The sequence below is a fragment of the Cornus florida genome, unplaced genomic scaffold, assembly GCF_030987335.1.
Source record: "Cornus florida cultivar Cherokee Brave unplaced genomic scaffold, ASM3098733v1 CherokeeBrave_3.0.0_Hap2_Chr01, whole genome shotgun sequence".
Lineage (NCBI taxonomy): Eukaryota > Viridiplantae > Streptophyta > Magnoliopsida > Cornales > Cornaceae > Cornus > Cornus florida.
The window spans coordinates 85,924,442-85,946,879 of record NW_026775571.1 but is presented as its reverse complement, the minus strand read 5'-3'; the positions used below and the strand labels follow the sequence as shown (position 1 = coordinate 85,946,879).

At 37.8% G+C, this 22,438-nt stretch overlaps 3 protein-coding genes across 5 annotated transcripts in view; 2 read left to right on the top strand and 1 right to left on the bottom strand.

Annotated features, from left to right (window-relative positions):
- On the top strand, nucleotides 1–2,727 carry LOC132276742 (disease resistance protein L6-like). The gene is made up of 3 exons (XM_059778331.1): nucleotides 1–947; nucleotides 1,158–1,311; nucleotides 1,551–2,727. Exons 2-3 carry the CDS (start codon nucleotides 1,175–1,177, stop codon nucleotides 2,725–2,727), a joined length of 1,314 nt encoding a protein of 437 aa, XP_059634314.1. The 5' UTR covers nucleotides 1–947; nucleotides 1,158–1,174.
- Nucleotides 2,728–2,914: 187 nt separating this feature from the next.
- On the top strand, nucleotides 2,915–11,516 carry LOC132304236 (disease resistance protein RUN1-like). 3 transcript variants are annotated; one of them, XM_059801829.1, is made up of 7 exons: nucleotides 2,915–3,094; nucleotides 3,188–3,235; nucleotides 5,781–6,144; nucleotides 6,395–7,493; nucleotides 7,712–7,999; nucleotides 8,093–9,971; nucleotides 10,759–11,516. In XM_059801829.1, exons 1-6 carry the CDS (start codon nucleotides 3,049–3,051, stop codon nucleotides 9,914–9,916), a joined length of 3,669 nt encoding a protein of 1,222 aa, XP_059657812.1. In that variant the 5' UTR covers nucleotides 2,915–3,048; the 3' UTR covers nucleotides 9,917–9,971; nucleotides 10,759–11,516. The 3 variants fall into 3 exon arrangements, with proteins under 3 accessions (XP_059657812.1, XP_059657821.1, XP_059657803.1); XM_059801838.1 differs by lacking the exon at nucleotides 5,781–6,144 and having other exon boundaries at nucleotides 3,079–3,094; XM_059801820.1 differs by lacking the exons at nucleotides 2,915–3,094; nucleotides 3,188–3,235 and having other exon boundaries at nucleotides 5,048–6,144.
- Nucleotides 11,517–12,715: 1,199 nt separating this feature from the next.
- Nucleotides 12,716–22,438, bottom strand: part of LOC132276737 (uncharacterized) — a 17,317-nt gene continuing 7,594 nt past the window's right edge. The window contains exon 6 of the mRNA XM_059778318.1: nucleotides 12,716–14,006. Coding sequence (XP_059634301.1) covers nucleotides 13,941–14,006 — 66 coding nt within the window. The 3' untranslated portion in view covers nucleotides 12,716–13,940. The remainder of the gene's footprint in view (nucleotides 14,007–22,438) is intronic.

The following is a 22,438-nucleotide window of genomic DNA, read 5'->3' as shown; positions in this document are numbered from 1 at the left end:
AAGGTCGAGTGAGGCTTTGAAATCCTTGTGGTTGCTGGACTTGTCATCGTGCATATCCTTGGAAAGATTGACTGATCCGTCGAAGTTAGAATCCCTGATGTCAATTTGCTTGTCATATTGTACAGCCTTGGAGAGGATATCTGATCTATCAGCTTTGAAATCCTTGAAAAAGTATTCAGGAAAAAAAAAAAAAAAATCCTTGAAAAAGCTGGACTTGTCATATTGCACAGCCTTGGAAGGATTGCCTAGTCTATCAAACTTGGAAATGCTGAGAGACTTAAAGCTCGCCCACAGCCAGATATCCTTGAGGGAGCTGGACTTGTCATCATGCATATCCTTGGAAAGATTGCCTGATCTGTCGTAGTTGGAAATGCTGGAAGAATTAAAGCTCACCAAGTGCCAGAAGCTATATGAGATTCAGGGTCTTGGGGCTTTGAAATCCTTGAAGATGCTGGTCTTGCCATTGTGCAAATCCCTGGAAAGATTGCCCGATCTGTCGAGTTGGAAATGCTGGAAGAGTTGAATCTCGCCAAGTGCCAGAAGCTACATGAGATTGAGGGTCTTGAGGCTTTGAAATCCTTGTGCATGCTGGACTTGTCAAGTTGGCATCATGCATATCCTTGGAAAGATTGCCCGATCTATCATACTTGGAAAATGTTAGAAGACTTGAGGCTCGCCTACTGCCAGAAACTACATGAGATTGAGGGTCTTGAGGCTTTGAAATCCATGAAGATGCTGGACTTGACATCGTGCAGTCTTGGAGAGGATACCTAATCTGTCGAGACTAAGAACTTTAAAGGAATTACGACTTCATAACTGTGAGAAACTTGGTGAGATTTGCAGACTTGGAGAACTGAAATTATTGGACGTTTCTGGATGCATGTCATTACGAAATTTACTACATTTAGAACATCAGAGAAGTGTTTTACATGCAACCTGATGGCATGGTAATTATCACTGTCTATATCCTAGAAGATTTCATTTGGAGGACTTTGTGTATGGCTACTTATGTATTTTTAATATCTTCTCAAAATATTTCCGTAAGATTCTTGATAGCAAGAATTTTGAAGCTTCAAATTATTTTCTATAACAATTTAAAAATAAAAAAATTAAAATATATATTTAAGCTTTATGATTTTATTTGATTTTTGGTGCAGGAAATGGGCATAGAGTGATGAGACAGTGGACTTACGAAAAGGCCTTCTGGCAGCACAAGAAGCATTTTGTTAGTGCTATTGTGGAGGAGTGGAAGGAGGCATTGAAGGAGGTTGGAAAATTGAAGGGATGCGAAGTGAAGAAAGTTGCTGATGGGTAATTGTGTACATCTACTTGTATATACTGATTATGCTATTTTAACTTTTCTGATTATTTTCCATTACATGTATATTTTCCTTATTAGCCCCAACTATAGATGGACTTATTTGGTTCGGTCCGCTGAAACTAGGCACTAGTTTAACTTAGTTTACAAACATAAGTTTCAGAAAATTGTCAATCAAATGGATTTTCTATCAATTTTTACCCATATATATGAAATCAGTTATGTTTGGCAGGCATCAAGGAAGACTGATAAAGATGGTTGTTTCAAAGGTATGGGGAGAGCTAAAAAGGAACTCATTGGTTGTAAATAATGAATGCTTAGTTGGAATTGATGATCATGTTGAAGAAATGATGAGATTTTTGAGTGTTAATACCAGTGATGTAAGGATTGTGGGAATCCATGGCATGGGAGGAATTGGCAAGACCACTATTGCCAAGGTCATCTACAACCAACTCTCCCAACAGAATTTTGAATTCTGTTGCTTCCTTGCAGATGTTAGAGAAGCAGCACAACAACCCAATGGTATTGTTAATTTACAAAATCAACTTATATCTACCATCTTAAAATGGAGATGCGCCAACATTAGTAGTATGGATGAAGGAATTAATGTAATCGAAGATCGATTTTCTGGGAAGAAAGTTCTTGTTGTCGTTGATGATGTAGATCAAAGAATTCAACTTCATGCACTTGTGGGAAAGTGTGATTGGTTTGGTTCAGGAAGTAGGATAATTGTCACAACTAGAAACAAAGAGATTCTAAATATCCCTGAGGTAGATTGGACTTATGAACCGAAGGAATTGGATTCTAATCAATCTCTTCAACTTTTCAGCAAGCATGCTTTTAGAAGGGACCATCCCCCAGAAGACTATGATACTCTCTCTAGAGATGTTGCGTCCAAAACTGGAGGGTTGCCTTTGGCTCTTGAGATTATTGGTTCTTTTTTATCTGGCAAGAGAAGAGCGGTGTGGAATGAGACATTGAAGAAGTTGAAGAGAATACCGGATGGACAAGTCCAGAAGAAGCTGAGAATAAGTTACGATGCATTAGAATATGAACAACAACAGATATTTCTCGATATTGCATGTCTTTTCATTGGTGTGGATAAAAGAATTGCTTTCCACATGTGGGATGCCTGCGAATTTTATCCGGAAAATGGAATTGAAGTTCTTCTTCTCATGTCCCTGGTGAAAATTGGAGACAACAATGAGCTAAGGATGCATGATCAGCTTAGAGACATTGGCAGGGATATTGTCCGTCAAGAAAATTTCAAGGAGCCGGGGGAGCGTAGTAGGGTGTGGTTGCATGATGAAGCCTTCGACATATTGGAGACTCATACAGTAAGATTCAACTTCCTCATGAAAGTTGAAATAATAACTGGAATTTCCTCAGAGAGTGTAATTCATCATTAATACTAGTTTTTGTGTCCACCATAGTTGTAGCCTTAGTATATTTTTTACTTATCTAAAGATTCTTTTTTGGCAGGGAACAAGAAAGGTTGAAGCTATCTGTGTTAACTTTCAAGCAGAGTCACAGGCAAAGTTAAGACGGCTTACAAATGAAGAATTTGCAGACATATCTAATCTAAGGTTCCTTCAAATGGACTATGCAAACCTGGATGGAGATTTTAAGGGTCTTCTTTCAAAGTTAAGATGGCTTTGCTGGAACGGATGCCCTCAAATTTTTGGACCAACCAATTTTCATCTAAAGAATCTGGTCATTCTTGATTTATCATGGAGCAAGGTCACAGAAGCCTGGGAGGGTTGGAATCATATCAAGGTTTCATCAATTTCTATGCTTTTCTTTCACATGTCTCATCACAAAATTCTTTGTAATTGATTCTAAGCAATTCTCTTTTTCCTTATTTTGCAGATTGCAAGAAAGTTGAAAGTTCTAAATCTCACGAGTTGCAAATACATGGTTAGAACTCCTGACTTCTCTGCATATGCAACTTTAGAAAGGTTGATTCTTGAAGGTTGTGAGAATTTGGTTCATATTGACCCATCAATTGGGTATCTCAAGAGTCTAGTTTTGTTAAATGTGAATTATTGTTTTCTAGTCCAAAGTCTGCCTACTATCAACAAATCATCTTAAATGTAATGACACAAAAAAATTTGTTTTCACCCAAAAGAAAAATAAAAATAAAAATAAAAAAAAATAATTAATAACAATATATCCTACTATCAACAAATCATCTATAAAATCATATGAACCAGATTTTATGTAATTGGGTTTATTTAAAATAAAAATAATTAATAAGTATATATAAGGATTACACATTAAACAATAAAAGTCAACTTTAGTATTAGCATATTAGGATTTTAGCGGAGTAGTTTGAGATAGAGGGAGGGTTAAATTAGAATTTGATTTGCATCTTTTGAGTTGACTCAGTAACTAATCAAATTTTTAAATTTTTATTATTTTTTATTTTAGGGATACTTGTCACATTATTTATACGTCACATCAAAAGTAAGTATGAACTTTTTATTTATTAGTGAATAGTCAAGCATTGTTCATAATTTATCACCTTAGTTATAGGCCGTTGACCCAGAGAATGAGCAACAACAATGTCTTGAAAGGAACTGAAAGACCATAATTGAATAGCGAGTTACTTGGGTCCTAGGCTTGGAGCTGCCTCTAACAATAGAACCAATAAGTTTGGACATAGTCCAATAATAACAACTCTGTTGAAAACGGAATCACTGAAATCATTTGGTAGTATCCAAAATACATGTTTACATATGAGAAGCCTTGTTTTCCAGTGGCTGCTGCCATTTACACAGAATTTTATTTTTGGAACCTTTTCTGACGAATTCCAAAACAATTTTATTTTTCGTTCGTCTAATAGCAAATGAATCGAGTTATTTATTAAAAATTCAAACCAAGCTCATCAAAGACTTGGTTTTTTTTTTTTTTTTTAAACCAACCGAGTCAAACTCGAGCTCATGCTCACAATTTCATTTAGATAAAGAGTCCAAATAGTGTCAATTAGAATAAACAAACTCAGTAGTATTTTTCACATTCACAAATACACCACCTCATATAATTTCAGGCGAGCGCTGTCCCAGAATTACCTAACCTAAACGGCTACAACTTTAAATTATGTATGGATTGTAATAGGCAGAATCAAATCAACATCTCAGCATACCTATTAAAATACAGCCCATAATTGCTAGCATGTCTGAAATTTCGTTTACTTCTTCATTTTCTTGGGTATTCAAAAATTAATGTCAGGATATTCGGAATCAATTAGACCAATATGTTTGGTTGCAGAAGAAAGACGAGGGAGAATGATAATCACATGTTATATATATATATATATATATATATATATATATATATATATATATATATATTTTCTTTTTTTCGATTTGAAAGCACATGATAGTGGGTCCTCCTAACCTTTGATACCAGCTGGAAAGCACCAGACTTTAATGGATGGATTGGGAGGTCGAGAGGGTTAGGTTGCAGGAATATGATCCTTTGCTTGTGCCTTTTGGTGTAGGTGTGAAAATTAAGAAAGTGAAAGGATTCATTTTTTCAATGTCCACTGAAACTTAAAACACTCTTTTGTATAAAAACGCAAAATATATAATTAATTATTTATTTTTTATTTTTAATAATATGTTAAGATATATAAATGTGTAAAATTATTTTGTATTTTATCCAATCTTTTTACACCGGCACATCAACATATTTCATTTCTCTTCCCTTTTTTTCATTCCATTAACGAATCAACCAGTTTTCATTCCATTAACGAATCAACTAGTTTGTAAAAATTATGTAGAGTCTAAACATGACACTTGTTAATTGTTATTAAGGATATATTTTTATACAAAAAATTTTATATAAAAAATATAAAACAATAAATAATTAAAATTTTTGTATAGGCAATCTCTAATGGATGGATTAGAATGTACCCTTCTCAGCATCCAAGCACCTCAAGAAAGCACATGTTAATGGGCCCTACCTTTCAAAAAAATAAAAATGTTAGTGGGTCCTCCTAACCTTCGATAGCAGCTGGAAAGCACCAAACTTTAATGGATGGATTGGGAGATGAATTGGGTTAGGTTCTGATCCTTTGCTTGTGGCTTTTGGTCTAGGTGTGGAAATTAAGAAATTGAAGGATTCATTTCTTCAATCCCCACTGAAACTTAACAAGAACTCATCACTGTGTAAGCCTGTCCTCTCACTGCATTCGAAATGGATACAGAGAATTGGTTATGGCTATCTTGTCTCATCACACTTGCTGCAATTCTCATACCCTTTCTTGTTTTCATCAAGAAGAAGATCAACAACACATCAGCACCTCCCTTGAACACTACTTCATTAGCACCTTTGAACTCTTCTTCATTGCCAACCCCTTCACCTGTAGGGTGGGACTATGAAGTGTTCTTAAGCTTCAGAGGCGAAGACACTCGTAAAAACTTCACTGACTACCTCTACAACGACCTTGTGGATGCAGGAATTCGCACGTTTAGAGACAACGATGAGCTTCGCATTGGAGAGAAGATAGGTCCTGAGCTTCTCAAGGCAATACAGCACTCCAAGATATCTATTCCAGTCTTTTCCAAAGACTATGCTTCAAGTAAATGGTGCCTGCTTGAGCTCACCAAGTTGGTTGAGTGTAAGAGGACTTTGGGGCAAATCATATTACCCATTTTCTACGATGTTGAACCGTCCGATGTGCGAAAGCAGACGGGGAGTTATGGAAAGGCATTCCAGGAACACAAGAAGCATTTTGATAGTGCTACTGTAGAGGGGTGGAGGGAGGCATTGAGGGAGGTTGGAGAATTGAAGGGATGGGAAGTGAGCAAAGTTGCTGATGGGTAATTGTGTACATTTACTTGTATATATTGATCATGCTATTTTAACTTTTCTGATTATTTTCCCTTTAACATGTATATTTTCCTTATTAGCACCAACTACAAACTTGTTTGGTTTAGTTCTCTGGAATTAGGCACTAGTTTTACTTAATTTACAAACAAAAGTTTTCAGAAAATTGTCAATCAAATGATTTTTCAAACTTCTTTCTATCATTTTTTCCCTCATACATATGACATCAGTTATGTTTGGCAGGCATCAAGGGAGACTGATAAAGATGGTTGTTTCAAAGGTATGGGGAGAACTGAAAAGGAACTCACTGGTTGTAAATGAATGCTTAGTTGGAATTGATAATCATGTTGAAGAAATGATGAGATTGTTGAGCGTTAATTCCAGTGATGTAAGGTTTGTGGGAATCCATGGCATGGGAGGAATAGGCAAGACCACCATTGCCAAGGTCATCTACAACCAACTCTCCCAACATTTTGAATTCTGTTGCTTCCTTGCGGATGTTAGAGAAACAGCACAGCAACACAATGGTCTTGTTAATTTGCAGAGTCAACTTATATCTACCATCTTAAAACGGAGATGCGCTGACATTAGAAATATGGACGAAGGAATTAATGTAATCAAAGATCGATTTTCCGGGAAGAAAGTTCTTGTTGTCGTTGATGATGTCGATCAAAAAATTCAACTTCATGCACTTGTGGGAAAGTGTGATTGGTTTGGTTCAGGAAGTAGGATAATTGTCACAACTAGAAACAAAGAGATTCTAAATATCCCTGAGGTAGATTGGACTTATGAACCGAAGGAATTGGATTCTAATCAATCTCTTCAACTTTTCAGCATGCATGCTTTTAGAAGGGACCACCCCCCAGAAGACTATGATACTCTCTCTAGAGATGTTGCGTCCACAACTGGAGGGTTGCCTTTGGCTCTTGAGATTATTGGTTCTTTTTTATCTGGCAAGAGTGAAGCGGTGTGGAATGAGACATTGAAGAAGTTGAAGAGAATACCGGATGGACAAGTCCAGAAGAAGTTGAAAATAAGTTACGATGCATTAGAATATGAACAACAACAGATATTTCTCGATATTGCATGCCTTTTCATTGGAGTGGATAAAAGAATTGCTTTCCACATGTGGGATGCCTGCGAATTTTATCCGGAAAATGGAATTGAAGTTCTTCTTCTCATGTCCCTGGTGAAAATTGGAGACAACAATGAGCTAAGGATGCATGATCAGCTTAGAGACATTGGCAGGGATATTGTCCGTCAAGAAAATTTCAAGGAGCCGGGGGAGCGTAGTAGGGTGTGGTTGCATAATGAAGCCTTCAATATACTGGAGACTCATACAGTAAGATCCAACTTCTTCATGAATGGATGTCCCTTATTAAGCATTAATTTTCTTGTTACCTTACTAACTCAATTATGTATGAACTACTTGAAAGTTGAAATAATAACTGGAATTTCCTCAGAGAGAGTGTAAATCATCATTAATACTAGTTTTTTGGGACACTATTATAATCATAACATTAGTATATTTTTTACTGATCTAAGGTTCTCTTTCGGCAGGGAACAAGAAAGGTTGAAGCTCTGTGTGTTGACTTTGGATTAGAGACACAAGCATCCCCTCTTACAAATGAAGAATTTGCAGGCCTATCTAATCTAAGGTTCCTTCAAATGGACTATGCAAACCTGGATGGAGATTTTAAGCGCCTTCTTTTAAAGTTAAGATGGCTTCGTTGGAATGCATGCCCTCCCATTTTTAGACCAACCAATTTTCATCTAAAGGATCTGGTCATTATTGATTTATCATGGAGCAAGGTCACAGAAGCCTGGGAGGGTTGGAATCATATCAAGGTTTCATCAATTTATCTGCTTTTGTTTCGTGTGTCTCATCACATAATTCTCTGTAATAAAATTTAAGCAATTCTTTTTTTCCTTATTTCGCAGATTGCAAGAAAGTTGAAAGTCCTAAATCTCACAGGTTGCGGTTACATGGTTAGAACTCCTGACTTCTCTGCATGTATAACTTTAGAAAGATTGATTCTTGAAGATTGTGAGAATTTGGTTCATATCGACCCATCAATTGGGTGTCTCAAGAGTCTAGTTTTCTTAAATGTGAAGAATTGTGCTAAACTTAAGAGGCTGCCTCTGGAATTTGATTCTGTGGAAGGTTTAACAGAGCTGCTCATTGATGGTACTTCTATACAAGAAGTCCCTATTGGTAGAGGTGTTATGAAGAAGCTTGAAATTCTTAGTGCCACTTGTTGTGGGTCGTTGACTCAAATTTCTACCTCCATCAGCCATCTAAAATCTCTTTCTGACCTCACATTTGATTTTACAAGTATTACTGAACTACCAGACTCAATTGGCTCGCTAGTGAAATTGCGATGCTTGTCACTAAGGTATTGTTCACAATTAAAAGAAATTCCAGACTCCATTGGGAAATTGGAATCATTAATTGAGCTGCGCTTATTTGCAGCAAAATTTACAGATTTACCTGATACTATTGGCAACCTAAAAAGTTTGAAAGTTCTTGAGATTGATCATTCTTCCATAATGAAGTTACCTAGTACCATCGGAATGTTACTAAAACTTGAAGAGTTACATGCCTCACATTGTTACAATTTGGAAGGTGCAATTCCCAGTACTGTTGAGAGACTATCCTCTCTTAGAATCTTAAGAATAGATTGCACAAATATTTGTAGCCTACCAACAAGCATTTGTGGGCTTTCTCACCTCCAAACCCTTGATTTACTCGGTTGCAGAGAGCTTCAGTTTCTTCCAGAGCTCCCCTCTAGTCTAGTAAGTCTACGAGTCACTTGCATGTCAATGGAGACATTTCTAAACTTTCCTAGCCTGATGAATCTAAAGGAATTGTGCTTTTCTAAGTGCTCTAAGCTGTTGAAAATTCCTGAAGATATTGGAAAGTTAGCCAAACTGGAGACCTTGACCTTGTATGGTATTAGCATTAGCATCCTACCAATGGAGCTTGGTGCCCTTTCTAGGCTTAAGGAGCTCACTATTCAAAATTGTGAACAACTTCAATGCCTTCCAACTCTTCCCTCGAGCCTGTTCAAACTTTTTCTTCAAGTTTGTGATTCAATGAAGAGGCTGCCAGATCTTTCAAATTTGAAAAATTTATCAGAACTAATGCTTGGCCAGTGCTCAGAGTTAACGGAGATTCAAGGCCTCGGAAGATTAGAACTCCTAATAAGTTTGGACGTATCTGAGTGCATAAAGTTGCGTATGCTTGAAGGGCTAGAACAGCTAGGATCTTTAAGATACTTGAGGACATCATGGTGCGAATCACTTGAAACATTACCAGATCTTTCAAATTTAAAGAAGTTAAGGAAATTAGTTTCTTTGAATTGCGAGAAGCTGAATGAAATTAGGGGCCTTGACAGATTGGAGTCCTTGGAATATTTGAATGTGAGTGGGTGCATATCCTTGAAAAGATTGCCTGATCTATCGAAATTGGAAATGCTGAAAGAATTAAACCTCGCCCAGTGCCAGAAGCTACATGAGATACAGGGTCTTAAGGCTTTGAAATCCTTGAAGATGTTGGACTTGTCATCATGCACAGCCTTGGAGAGGATACTTGATCTGTCGAGACTAGAAAATTTAAAGGAATTACGACTTTGTAACTGTGCGAAACTTACTGAGATTTGGGGACTCGATGAACTAAAATTTTTGACATTCTTGGACATTTCTGGATGCAAGTCACTAGGAAAATTACCAGACATTTCGAACATCAGAAAAGTTAAGCGCTGAGAGCAAAATTGCAGGCTGTCGGATTTTAGTGTTTAACATGCAACCTGATCGCATGGTACTTATCTATTTTCTGCTAATCTAAGTCGTCATTGTATGATGTTTTTTTTTTTTTTCCTTATTTGATAGCTAACTGTTTGTCAGGTAATTGACGAAAACATCCATGCATGTCAGTAATCAATTATATATTGAACACTAGTAGCAATATATATTATTGATGTGCCTTTTACCAATTGTCATGACAACTTGTGAGAAAATCACCATGAATCAGTTTTTCATAGTTGTACAATTGTAACTTGGACCGCTTTATTGATTTTTGGCTCCTTGATTTGAGTAATTATTGGGTGCGCCAGGCATAACACTTCATTGGTAATGCCCATGCAATGAAAACGCACCATATCAGCTTCTTGTTAGCATTTTCACACATAAAGCAGCTCTATTTTTCAAGCGGATGCAGACTAAACCGCCTTAAGGGAGCTTCGCCCTTGTTAATTTTGTTCCACCTGCGTGTAAAAAATGTTGACAAGAAGCTCATATGGTGTGTTTTCATTGGGTGGGCATACCAATGACGTGGTATACCTGGCACACCCAATATCTTCTTGTTTGTTTTATTACCTACTCCTCTCTCTTTCTCTAGAATTTGAAAGTTGCTATACCTGCTGCCCCACCTATTGCCTCTGCAAGTGTGATAAGAGGTGGAAGGGGAACAGGGGTTTTAGGCAACAAATGCACAAGGTTTTTTAAGTTTTAAAGTATGCATTTAATATATAATTTTTACTATGCTTACTGATGTGTTTAATGTGTTGTATTTGTATTAAAATTAGTGTTGTTTTATGGTGTTATAGGTGAGCCGTAGGAGTGTCATGGCAACAACTAGCAATGTAGGCCAAAGTCATGAGGTAAAAACAAAATATTGCTTTTGGTATTTGGTTGACTGAATGTTTTTGGTGTAGCCCAAAGTCATGAGGTACAGACACAATATTGTTACTTCAAACAAATTTGTCTATGTTGTTAATGGGTTTTTTTATTTTTTATGTATATATTTATTTTTAGGTCAACAACAGTGGATTGGTTTGGCAAATGCATCAACATTTCCATTCAAACATGTCCTAATACTCAAGGGTCATCTGCAGGATATACCAAGTTTACTTCAAACCATTTTATTTTATTTTAATTGAAGTAGTTAATTTGTCAGGTCACAATGTTTGACATAACATCTTAGATATATCTGGAGGATTTTTTTGGCGTATTTATTTTATATTTTATTTTAATTAAAGTTGTTCATTTGTCAGGGTCACAATGTTTGAGCTTAGATACATTTGGAGGACCTTTTTTTCTGGTGCATAGCAGTGGCCATTTGTTTTGTGCATAGCAGCTTCGGGGCGTCGTGTTTTGGTGCATAGCAGTATAGAACCTTTGATGGTGGCATGTATTGTGGCAAGCGCTATATTTTTGGTGAATGGATATGCAAACTGTGTATTTGGTTGACTGAATGTATTTTGGATCGGTTTTTTGGTGTGGAAATAGTTTTTTTCGGATAATCAAACTGTGCTAATGTTTACTGGTGGAATGGACGAACAAAGTGTTTATTGTGTTCACTTTATTGAATGTGTCTCTCATGTGAATTTATTGAATAGAAATGTATTGTGTCCTGGTATAGCTATGGAAAACTGGTTTAGAAACTGTTATAGGTGAATTTATTGAATGTGTGTTTATGAGTTTAAGTCTGCTGTGTCCTACTGTGCCCAGAGAAATTTAGTGTGCCCGGTCCACAGAACCATTTATGACTACAAAAGAACTATTTATGCGGTTAAGTCTGCTGCTTTTGTGGGGTTAATCTTAGTATGAGAACAATGAACTACTAAGAAGAAGAGTAAGATGGGCTTATTTATGATTGGTTCTACTAGATACAAGCATTGCCAGAAAATTTCGTTTCACCATTCTTATGTTCAGAAAATTCAAAGTCACTATCTTCTCCTTCGTTTATCTATTCAATATCATACATGAATACTTGAAAGGTTTGAGTATGTTGAAAATAATATAATTGTAACCAAATGTCGTTATACTTTTCTCTTTTAATCATGTGCAAATTAAGCACATTGAGGACCCTGTTTTTTATGAAAGGTCTGTTTTTCATATATATATATATATATATATATATATATAGTTCTCTCTCTAAGATGGAGAAGAGTGACAAAACACCTGCAACAATTACCATGACCTCAACACCTCTTTTATTTTCAAAAAATGGCGATGAACGCAACAAGTTTGACCACAATGTGTTTAGTCAACTACTAACGCCCATTACCTACCATTGATTAATTATCAACATTATTTAAGATTTTCAAAAGGGTAATCTTGACAATGAACTCAGTGCATTAAAAACGAATCAGGTTCTCACAAATTAAAGTAGAAGCGAAGAAACCATAAGATTCATAACCTCAATCTTCTGGTCTTTCGGTAAAGCAAGAGATCAAGAAATTGATGACCTTGAAGAGTAAGATGTGAAATTGTAAAGATAAAAGATTATAAACTTCAATATGCCCAGTGGATTTGATGCCCCTGTTAACCCCACGGTATCATTGCAAGTAAAGTTTTGTGTTCAATACTTAAAATTGAAACACGCGTTGGACCAAATGAAAGGCCACACGTGAGGAGAATGTTTAAAGATTTAAATAAGTGGTTGTAAGAGTAAAATGACCAAGCGGTTGACCTAGTTGGAAAAGACTTGGGCCTTGGTGATTCATGAAGCATCAGGTCTCCAAGTAAGATAAAAAAGAAGGGCAGAAGGAGGGTAATTAGGTCATTAAGTAAATTATTTAATGTCTCGCTTAACAGTCAAACCTGACGCCATTAGTCTTAAGGCTGCAATGTGAAATATTATACTATTGCATTAGCATTTTCTAGTACTAATTTTTCACTGTAGCCTTGTCTTGCTCTTTTTTCTTTTCTTTTTTTTAATAATTTTTTTTTTCTATTTTTTTTTTTTCTAGTTGGGAATTCACACACAGTGCCTCCACTAAGATTCGAACCCCTGACCTCCCTTTGGGAAGTAGAAGCCTTGTACCGCGGCCTGTTGGTACCTTGTCTTCCTTTAGTTGCTGCCATTTCTATACACAGAATTTTATCTTTGCAACCCTTTCTGGTGAATTCAGTTTTACAGTATTTTTCTATCTGTTTAATTGCAAATGAACAGATCTGTTTATCAACAATTCAGACTAAGCTCGTTAAAAACTTAATTCATGTTTATTATTAAACCAAACCGGTCGTACTCCGCTCATATTCAGAGCTTGATTTAGTTAAAGCTGATCTGGAATAGTGTCTACTAGAATAAGCAAACTCAGCAGTATATTTCAACTTGACAAATACCACACCACATATCATTCTGGGAGAGAGCCATCCCCAAATTACTCAACCTACACCTTCTCAAATCAACATGTCATCATACCAATTTAATTAAAGTTCAGAATAGCCCGTCTGAAGATTTTGTTTACTTCTTTTTCACTTTCTTTCCCATATTTCAAAAATTAATATCAGCATATTTGGAATCAATCCAGACCAATATGTTTGGTTGCAGGAGGAAGAGAAGGGAAAGGTTAGATTCTACTAATTTTGACACAAGGCTACCAGTTTTAAGTTACCTCCTCCAAGCTGAACTCGATCCAATTATTTGCCTCAAGTACAGGTGAGCTTCTCATTTCTTCTGAAAATAAAATGACGTGAGTTTTAAAACTTGATTTCTTCTTCTTTTCGTCAGGTTTGTAAATGACCAAAAATAAAGCTGAATGAGTCTATCAAGTGATGAGGTAGGGATTTCTTTTTTTTCTTTTCTTTTTTTTTTTTGTTATAAAAAGTTCTATAAATTTGCTTGGCGCTAATTCAAAATATAGTAGAGTTCATGAGAGACAACAAAGGAGTTCTGCATAGAGAAACCATTATGGAGAGAGAGAATCTGCTTATAATTGATAATGTACCAAATGAGAAGTGCACTCAGACTTGAATTCCCTCCCTGCACCCTCCGATCAATCTATTTCTTTAGCTCCCGATCAGCAGATACTGATTCCAAATCTTCCGCTGTCACTGGTTGATGCAGCTGCATTTAAAAATAAATCCCCATGTAAGGTAGCAGAACCTAATAATGTTTTTCATGGTATAAGATAATGTATTTTTTGAATGTTTTTCAAGCTTATACACAACTAAATAATCATAGAAGCACCAAGAGCTTAGCTGTAGTGATATTTCCTCTACATTCCAAATGAAAAGTTGAGGTTTCAAGTCCTCATAATGGGCAACTGTGTGCGCACACACATCCTACCAAACAACCACCTAAAAACAAAAAAGAAAAAAGAAATAAAAAATTAAAAACGTAGAAGCAAGCAGACAAAATAATGATTCAGATGGATAGGAACTCCTACGCATGGCACTATGTCAATATAGTTTATAAATATGAAGGAGTTGTCTGAGAAACCACAAAAATACATTGCCAATATCATACTCAATAAACACAGTTCCGGAAAAAATAAATAAATGTCTTTTAAAACATGTCTTTTGACAAAAGAAGCGAAAACAACTTTGACTCGGTTCCTATAAGGATCAACAACCACAACGTAATGTCGAATCATCTTACATAACTTGCAGAATCCGTAAACAAGAACACAAGTTTAATAACTACTACACAGAAATGTAAAAACCAACTATTATATGCCCTGATAAATACCCATGAGCATTATTCTATTAGCAAATCTCCAGAATATTTTAGACATGGCAGAAGAAAAATTGTATATATTATGATAAATAGTTCTGTTAGAATATTTTGGGTCATTATGTAATTACATATAGTTGGTAGGGTCATTGTGTAATTAGCTGAGACCTGTACTCTATATAAGCCACTGTACTAGGGTTTGATATGTATGAAATACACATTATGTATCCACTGTGTTATCCCTCTCTCTCTCTCTCTCTCTAGTCGCAACATGGTATCAGAGCGGTACGAGACAATGGGAAAACTAAGATTATGGTTGTGATTGCATCTGTGGTGTTCTTCTACAAATCAGAATCGAGATCGAAGTTGATTCTGTTCTTCGCGACAGGTTTGGCCGTCGTTCTGGTTTGGCGATCGGAGGTTTAAAGCTGTCGGAGGTTTGAAGCTTCTTGTCTGTCGTTCTCAAATCTGAAGCCCTTCGTTTTGTAGGCCGAGGCTGCCTTGGTTGTCGCAAGTTGCAGAGGTTGCATCATCGCGAACCCTCTCTGCTTGGTTGTTAAATCGCCGATTGTGTTGGGTTGCCGTCATCACCGCTGCAAGGGCTAGGGTGTGTACTAGCCTTGATTCTTCATTGCGAACCTTGGGTGATTGGAGTTTATGGTCGGTGGCATAGATCTGGTTCTTGCCGGCGCTGATTGTGAAGGAGAAGAGTGGTGTTTGGCTGCAAGCGTGAAGTTATTCCAACCTTGGATTACTAAAACCGGAATAGCAGAGAACTCGTTTTGATTTGGCCCGTTTGTCCAGATCCAAACCCGTTTGCCCAGATCCGGCCCATTTGCCCAGATCCGGACCGTTTGCCCAGATCCGACCCGTTTACCCAGATCCGGCCCACCTGCCCAGATCCGGATTCAGTTTTTTTTTCCCCAGGTTCGGTTTTCTTCTCTGTTTGTCCTTCTCCATGGCTGCTGCCGGTTCCGACCTGTTTTCTTCTACTTCTTTCAATCCTCCCATGACTTCTGTCAAGTTCAATGGCAAGAACTATATTTTATGGGCCAAGTCCGTAGCTATTTTTTTGAAAGCCAAAGGCTTTGGCTCTCATTTGGTTAAGGATAAGCCTAAAGAAAGTGATGCAGATTTCAGTTCATGGGACCAAAGGGATGCTCAGATCATTTCCTTAATGTTGAATTGTATTGAACAAGATATCAGCTCCCACCTATTGTATTTGGATACTGCCAAGGAGATATGGAATCGCCTCCAACAGCTATATTCAGGTACTGGTAATATCACCAGAATTTATGAGGTGTGCAGACAATTCTTTGACCTCCGGCAAGGTACTCATAGCCTTGCAGAATACTTCTCCCAGTCAATGGGAATTTGTGAAGAAATGAACTTGTATCAGCCTATCACCTCTGATGTAAAGAGCATGCAACAACAACGTGAGGATTTTAATGCTGTTCGATTTCTCATGGGGTTGTCACCTGAATATGAATCAGTTTGTGTACAGATTTTGGGTAGCCCTACACTTCCCTCTCTTCCTGATATGTTCTCCAGACTCTAGTGTGCTACTTTATCTAGTGGCGCTTCTGGGAGTGCTTCAAGTGGTGTCACTGCTCCTCCTAGCAGTGAACATTCTGCATTAGTTGTGAACCAGGGTGGTTATCAGCCTTCTCGTGGCGGTGGCGGTCGGTTTACTCGTGGTCGTGGTCGTGGTCGTGGCAGAGACTCAAAACTCTGCACTCACTGTGGTCTTACTAATCACACTGTCAATTACTGTTGGGATCTTCATGGGAAACCACCACCTTCTTCCTATGCACATCAAGTAACCTCTAATGAAGGGGATTCTTCTTTCTCTGCCACACCAAATGCTTCATAAGTGGCTGCTCCACAAGTGGCTGTTGAGCCTGCTATGGTCACCATGACAGTTTCCCGCGATGAGTATGCTCAGTTTATGTCTCAACAACGGCCTTCCACCTCATCTTCCATGGTTTCCTTTGCCCAATCAGGTAGTGCACCTGCATGTCTCTTATCCTCTCGTCAAAGTCCCTGGATTCTTAACTCTGGCGCATCCGATCACATGACTGGTAGTTCTCATCTCTTATCTAATTTTCAGTCTGTTTCTTCATCACAAAGTGTAACTCTTGCTAATGGCTCATCCACTAAAGTTTTGGGTGTGGGAACCACCCAACTCACGTCCTCTGTGTCCCTTTCCTCTGTATTATTTATTCCTCAATTCCCTTTTAATTTGATGTCCATTAGTCAAATTACTAAATCTCTTAATTGCTCCGTTACATTTTATCCCTCGTGTTGTATTTTTCAGGATCTCAAGACGATGAAGAAGATTGGTACGGGACATGAAGTAGGTGGCTTGTATTACTTTGATATTGGGCCAACTCCCACGGCTTTTCAATCATCTTTGTCTCCTTTCCAGTGGCACTGTCGTTTCGGCCACCCATCCTTATCAGTTTTGCAGCGTCAAGTCCCCAGTCTCAGTCTTAGTCGTGTTGAGTCCATGGCTTGTGAAGCATGTCAGTTTAGTAAGCATTGTCGTGTATCTTTCAAACCGAGAGCTACCAATCGTGTTGCTAGTCCTTTTCAGTTAATTCATTCAGATGTATGGGGCCCAATAAAACATATTTCTCTTAATGGATTTCGTTATTTTGTGACTTTTGTGGATGATCATTCTTGTATGACTTGGTTGTTTTTAATGAAAAATCGTTCTGAGTTATTCTCTATTTTTCAAATATTTCGCAAAGAAATCAAAACTCAATTTGGATGTTCCATTAAAGTTTTATGTTCTGACAATGCCAAAGAATATTTCTCGGACCCGTTTGAGACTTATTTTCTAGCTAAAGGCATCATTCATCAATCATCTTGTACTTATAATCCTCAACAAAATGGAGTAGCTGAACGTAAAAATCGTCATCTCCTTGAAGTATGTCGTGCCCTTTTATTCCATATGCATGTTCCCAAACGTTTTTGGAGTGATGCTGTTCTTACAGCCTGTCATCTTATTAATCGGATGCCTTCGTCAGTGTTAAAAGGGCAGTCTCCTCACTCTGTTCTATTTCCCGACTCCGCATCGTTTAATCTTACTCCTCGGGTCTTTGGATGTGTGTGTTATGTCCATAACCTTGGGCCCGGTCTTGACAAACTCGACCCCCGTGCCACTAAGTGTGTTTTTCTTGGGTATTCTCGCACTTAGAAGGGTTATCGTTGCTACAGTCCTCATTTTCAGCGCTATTTCACTAGTGATGATGTCTCCTTTTCTGAGTCTCTCCCATTTTTTTCTGATTCTACTACCCCTCTCGATATTACTTTAGCGCTACCTATGCCAACTGTTTCCTCTCTGCTTCTTGCTTCCCCACCTCCTTGCTCTGTTGTCCCCTTGCAGGTTTATACTCGACGACCTGAACCGCTTACTTCGCTCCCTTCATCTCCTTCAGAGTCTTCGGATCTGATGCCTTTACCTGATGATTTGCCCATTGCTCTCCGTAAAGGTATTCAGTCGTGTGTTACTGCACATCCCATTTCTAACTTTGTCTCCTACCATAATATTTCCTCCTCTTTATCTTGTTTTTTATCCAAAATGTCTGCTACGTTTGTTCCCAAGACTTTGCAGGATGCTCTTTCTAATTCGGATTGGCGTAACGCCATGGTAGCTGAAATGGATGCCCTACACCGTAATCGGACTTGGGATCTTGTTCCCTTACCTCCGGGCTCCAAAACAGTTGGTTGTAAGTGGGTCTATACTGTTAAATACCTTCACCATGGGTCTATTGAGCGGTTGAAGGCTCGTCTGGTGGCAAAAGGGTACACTCAGACTTATGGTATAGACTACGATGAGACCTTTTCTCCTGTTGCTGAGATTTCTTCTATTCGGGTACTTATTTCCATTGCTGCCAATTGTCACTGGCCTTTGTTTCAATTAGATGTCAATAATGCCTTCTTGCATGGTGACTTAGTTGAAGAAGTTTATATGGAGCAACCACCTGGGTTTGTTGCTCAGGGGGAGTATCGTCACACTGTTTGTCGCCTTAAAAAGGCCCTGTATGGATTGAAACAATCTCCACGAGCTTGGTTTGGAAAATTCTCTGAGGCGGCATTAGAATTTGGTTTTAACAGATGCCAGACCGATCATTCGGTATTTCACCAGCGCACTAAAGCTGGCTTCATTTTTCTTGTGGTGTATGTAGATGATATTGTGATCACGGGTGATGATTCTGAAGGCATTGCTAAGTTGAAGTTGTTTCTGCAAAATCGATTCCATACTAAAGACTTGGGTAAACTTAGGTATTTCTTGGGTATTGAAGTTGCTAGATCCAAGAAGGGTATAAGTTTATCTCAACGCAAATATGTGTTGGACTTGTTAGAAGAAACAGGTATGTTGGGTGGTCGTCCAGTTGATGCTCCTATGGATTCAAATACAAAACTTGTGTTTGATGAGGGTGATCTATTTAATGACCCGGGCAGATTTCGTCGCCTTGTTGGGAAATTAATTTATCTCACTATCACTCGACCTGATATTTCATATGCAATTAGCGTTGTAAGTCAGTTCATGGGAGCTCTTAGAATGCCACATTGGGTTGCTGTTCTTCGGATTATCCGATATCTCAAGCAAGCTCCAGGTTTTGGGTTACTATATAAATCAAATGGTCATCTCATGGTGGAAGGTTTTTCAGATGCTGACTAGGCTAGTTCTCCATCAGACAGGCGATCTACTACAGGCTACTGTACATTTGTAGGAGGAAATCTTGTTACATGGAAAAGTAAAAAGCAAACGGTGGTAACTCGATCTAGTGCTGAAGTTGAGTACAGGGCAATGGCCCATACAACTAGTGAGTTGACTTGGATACAACATTTTCTAAAAGAACTTGGGTTGACAGTTAAAACTCCTACTCCATTGTTCTGTGATAATCAAGCAGCTGTTCACGTTGCATCAAATCCTGTGTTTCATGAGAGGACCAAACATATTGAAGTTGATTGTCACTTCATTCGAGGAAAAATATTAAGTGGGAGCATCTTTACTCCATTTGTGAAGTCTGAAGATTAGCTGATATGTTTACCAAAGCATTGGGTCATAATCGGTTAAGGACTATCTGTTCCAAGCTGGGATTATTTGATATATACTCTCCAGCTTGAGGGGGAGTGTTAGAATATTTTGGGTCATTATGTAATTACATATAGTTGGTAGGGTCATTGTGTAATTAGCTGAGACCTGTACTCTATATAAGCCACTGTACTAGGGTTTGATATGTATGAAATACACATTATGTATCCACTGTGTTATCTCTCTCTCTCTCTCTCTCTCTAGTCTCAACAAGTTCAAAGTCATTGCCGCAACTGTTCAGTTGCTTCATAGTAATACAAAGACTCACTGAACATTAGAATTTAATGATCCACTGAAAACAACCATAATAGGGCAAATTGCCTGCCCCACCTCCCAAAAAAAGAAAAAAAAGAAAGAGAATTTCACGAATTTGTAACGACCCTAAACTAATACCATTTATACAAAAAATTTCGGTATGACCTCCGCTAAAAAGGGATCCTACGACAACCTGTTTAAATGCATTTTTAACCTGTCTCAGTACTATAAACATATAATACATTCCAGCATCTCTTTCATCCATTCATCATGCCTTAACTTAGTTCATTCCATGGTCCAGATAACATAATTATAGTCCTAAAATACAAGATTAATATCAAATGTCCATGTTTTACAATATTTAGACAGCTTATACAAAAGTTACAGCCCATAGGTATAATTATAATATTAAGAGTCCATAAATCTTCGTATAAAATACATTATGCTAAATCTTACAAAAATAGTGAGACCCACGTACAAAAACAGCAAAATAAGCTTCTAATCCATACTAAGTCTGTGGTATAATGTCATCCGCCACTTCTTTCCCGTTTCCTGAAAAATGTTAAATATATGGGGTAAGCAAAATTATTCAGTAGGTAGTGCCTAAGACGCACCTCTTGAAACCCCGCGAATCCAAATAGAGAATAGGATAATAGGAATTTGGGGTCATGCAAAGCCGGGAAAACACAATATCAATTCTAAGTTCAAAGCAAATAAATCTCGTGCCATGAATGCAATGTTATGCATGTCACTCCCCATTTTCAGAAAAACATCATCACTTCACAAACTGTTAATATAACCCGTCCTTTGGTGACTCCGCAGCGACACGAAGGAAGGATTGGCTACTGTCCCTAACGTCTGGGTACCTCCGTAGCGTCATTTGGGGCCCAAATAGCTCAACCACGCTAGGGCAATCTCCTTAGTTCCCTCTAAGCTATATTAATACACCGGCCCTTTGGTGACTCCGCGGCGACCGAGTTTTTCTCAAAAACCTTTTCATCAAATTCTCCCCAAAAATTCCCTTTTTCATTATTATCAAATCGTTGTACCCTTTTTTCTTTCATGCCCAATGCTATGGATGTAAGTCACATGCTATATATACAAAATCAAGTCATTTAAGAGGCAAATAAATCAAATTAATCATGCTTGACAACAATTATGGTAGAATGACTCACAAAAGCACAAGATAGTGAGAATTAGAGATCCCTACCTCTATTTTATGCAAAATCCCCAATTTTCACCTCAAATCCTCAAAATGGGTCAAGATTTTCGGACTCCCTAGGTTGCTCAAAACTGAAATTGCTGGTACACATGTGTAGAGCTCACCGTGCTCTCCGTTTTGCCGCAAACGGCACTTAAAAATTTGAAACGGTTGAGAAGAAATCAAGCTTGTAAATGATGGTAAAAGAAAAGAAAAAGGGAACTGAGAGGAGAGAGAGAGAACGTAATTGAGAAGAGAGAAAACGAGAGTCCGGTATGTGAAGTCATTTGTAATAACTTTGGCACAGGTGGGTCCCACTGCTATAATAATATCTCATTTGCTCCCCACTATGTCGGCTGCCATCTCCTCATGATCAGACAAGAGATACATATATATATATATATATATTTATGAAATTTAACCAAACCAAATCCCATTAATATATTCCTTGTGGGTCCCGCGGCAACACATTACCAATCTCTTTTATTCTTCACTCAATTCGCACGGCTGGCACTTGGCAGCAAGCTTCTCAGATCCATCTGATATCATATATATATATATATATATATATATATAACAAAGCTAAATTATCCCATTAAACATCACAAGTGGGTAAAAGCTGCAACCACAATTAAATAATTAATTATGGTAACCAAAAATATAATGAGATGAATTAAAATCTTAGAAAAAAAAAAAAAAAATTGGTTTGTCACAGAAATGTTGCAAATCCCCTTTTGCCATTAGTTGTTCTGATAGTAAAGAAACAGAAATGAAGTTATGTGATGATCACGTGTGAAAGAACCAAAAGTAAATCTCATTTTTACCCTCTTATAGACTGATATGCCATTGAATATTTCTTGGTTGTCCTTCATCTACTGTCTGAAACTCAAACCCCTTGATCTCTTCCATTTATAGGAGATCATCAAATTGGTTGTTGCAGACACCTTTCCCTCCTACACCATCGAATCCAACCTCAGTGACTACCACGGGACCATCACAGTCTGCCACGAGGCACTGCAGAGGAGGACCAAGTCTCTCGCAGGGCTGCCATTGAATGTGTTTGATTACGAGTCAATTTTGTGTCAGAGTTGTGAGATGCCTGTAGGTTACATTCAGACGCTGAAGGGTATAGCCAGACTGCTCTTGCTCAACATTGAGGAGTATTAATTCCTTGGCCATCATTGAGGGTGGTTTGGTGGCGAGTACCAACGGGTATTGCAAGGCAATTTATGCTTCTGGTGGAGCATTGATCCACTAGTG

Excerpts from the sequence above, each read along its gene's own strand:
- LOC132276742 (XM_059778331.1), top strand. The coding sequence starts at position 1,175 with ATGAGACAGTGGACTTACGAAAAGGCCTTCTGGCAGCACAAGAAGCAT. Across the intron at positions 1,312-1,550 it reads GTGAAGAAAGTTGCTGATGG|GCATCAAGGAAGACTGATAA; the intron begins GTAATTGTGTAC and ends TATGTTTGGCAG.
- LOC132304236 (XM_059801820.1), top strand. The coding sequence starts at position 5,519 with ATGGATACAGAGAATTGGTTATGGCTATCTTGTCTCATCACACTTGCT. Across the intron at positions 6,145-6,394 it reads GTGAGCAAAGTTGCTGATGG|GCATCAAGGGAGACTGATAA; the intron begins GTAATTGTGTAC and ends TATGTTTGGCAG. Across the intron at positions 7,494-7,711 it reads ATATACTGGAGACTCATACA|GGAACAAGAAAGGTTGAAGC; the intron begins GTAAGATCCAAC and ends CTCTTTCGGCAG.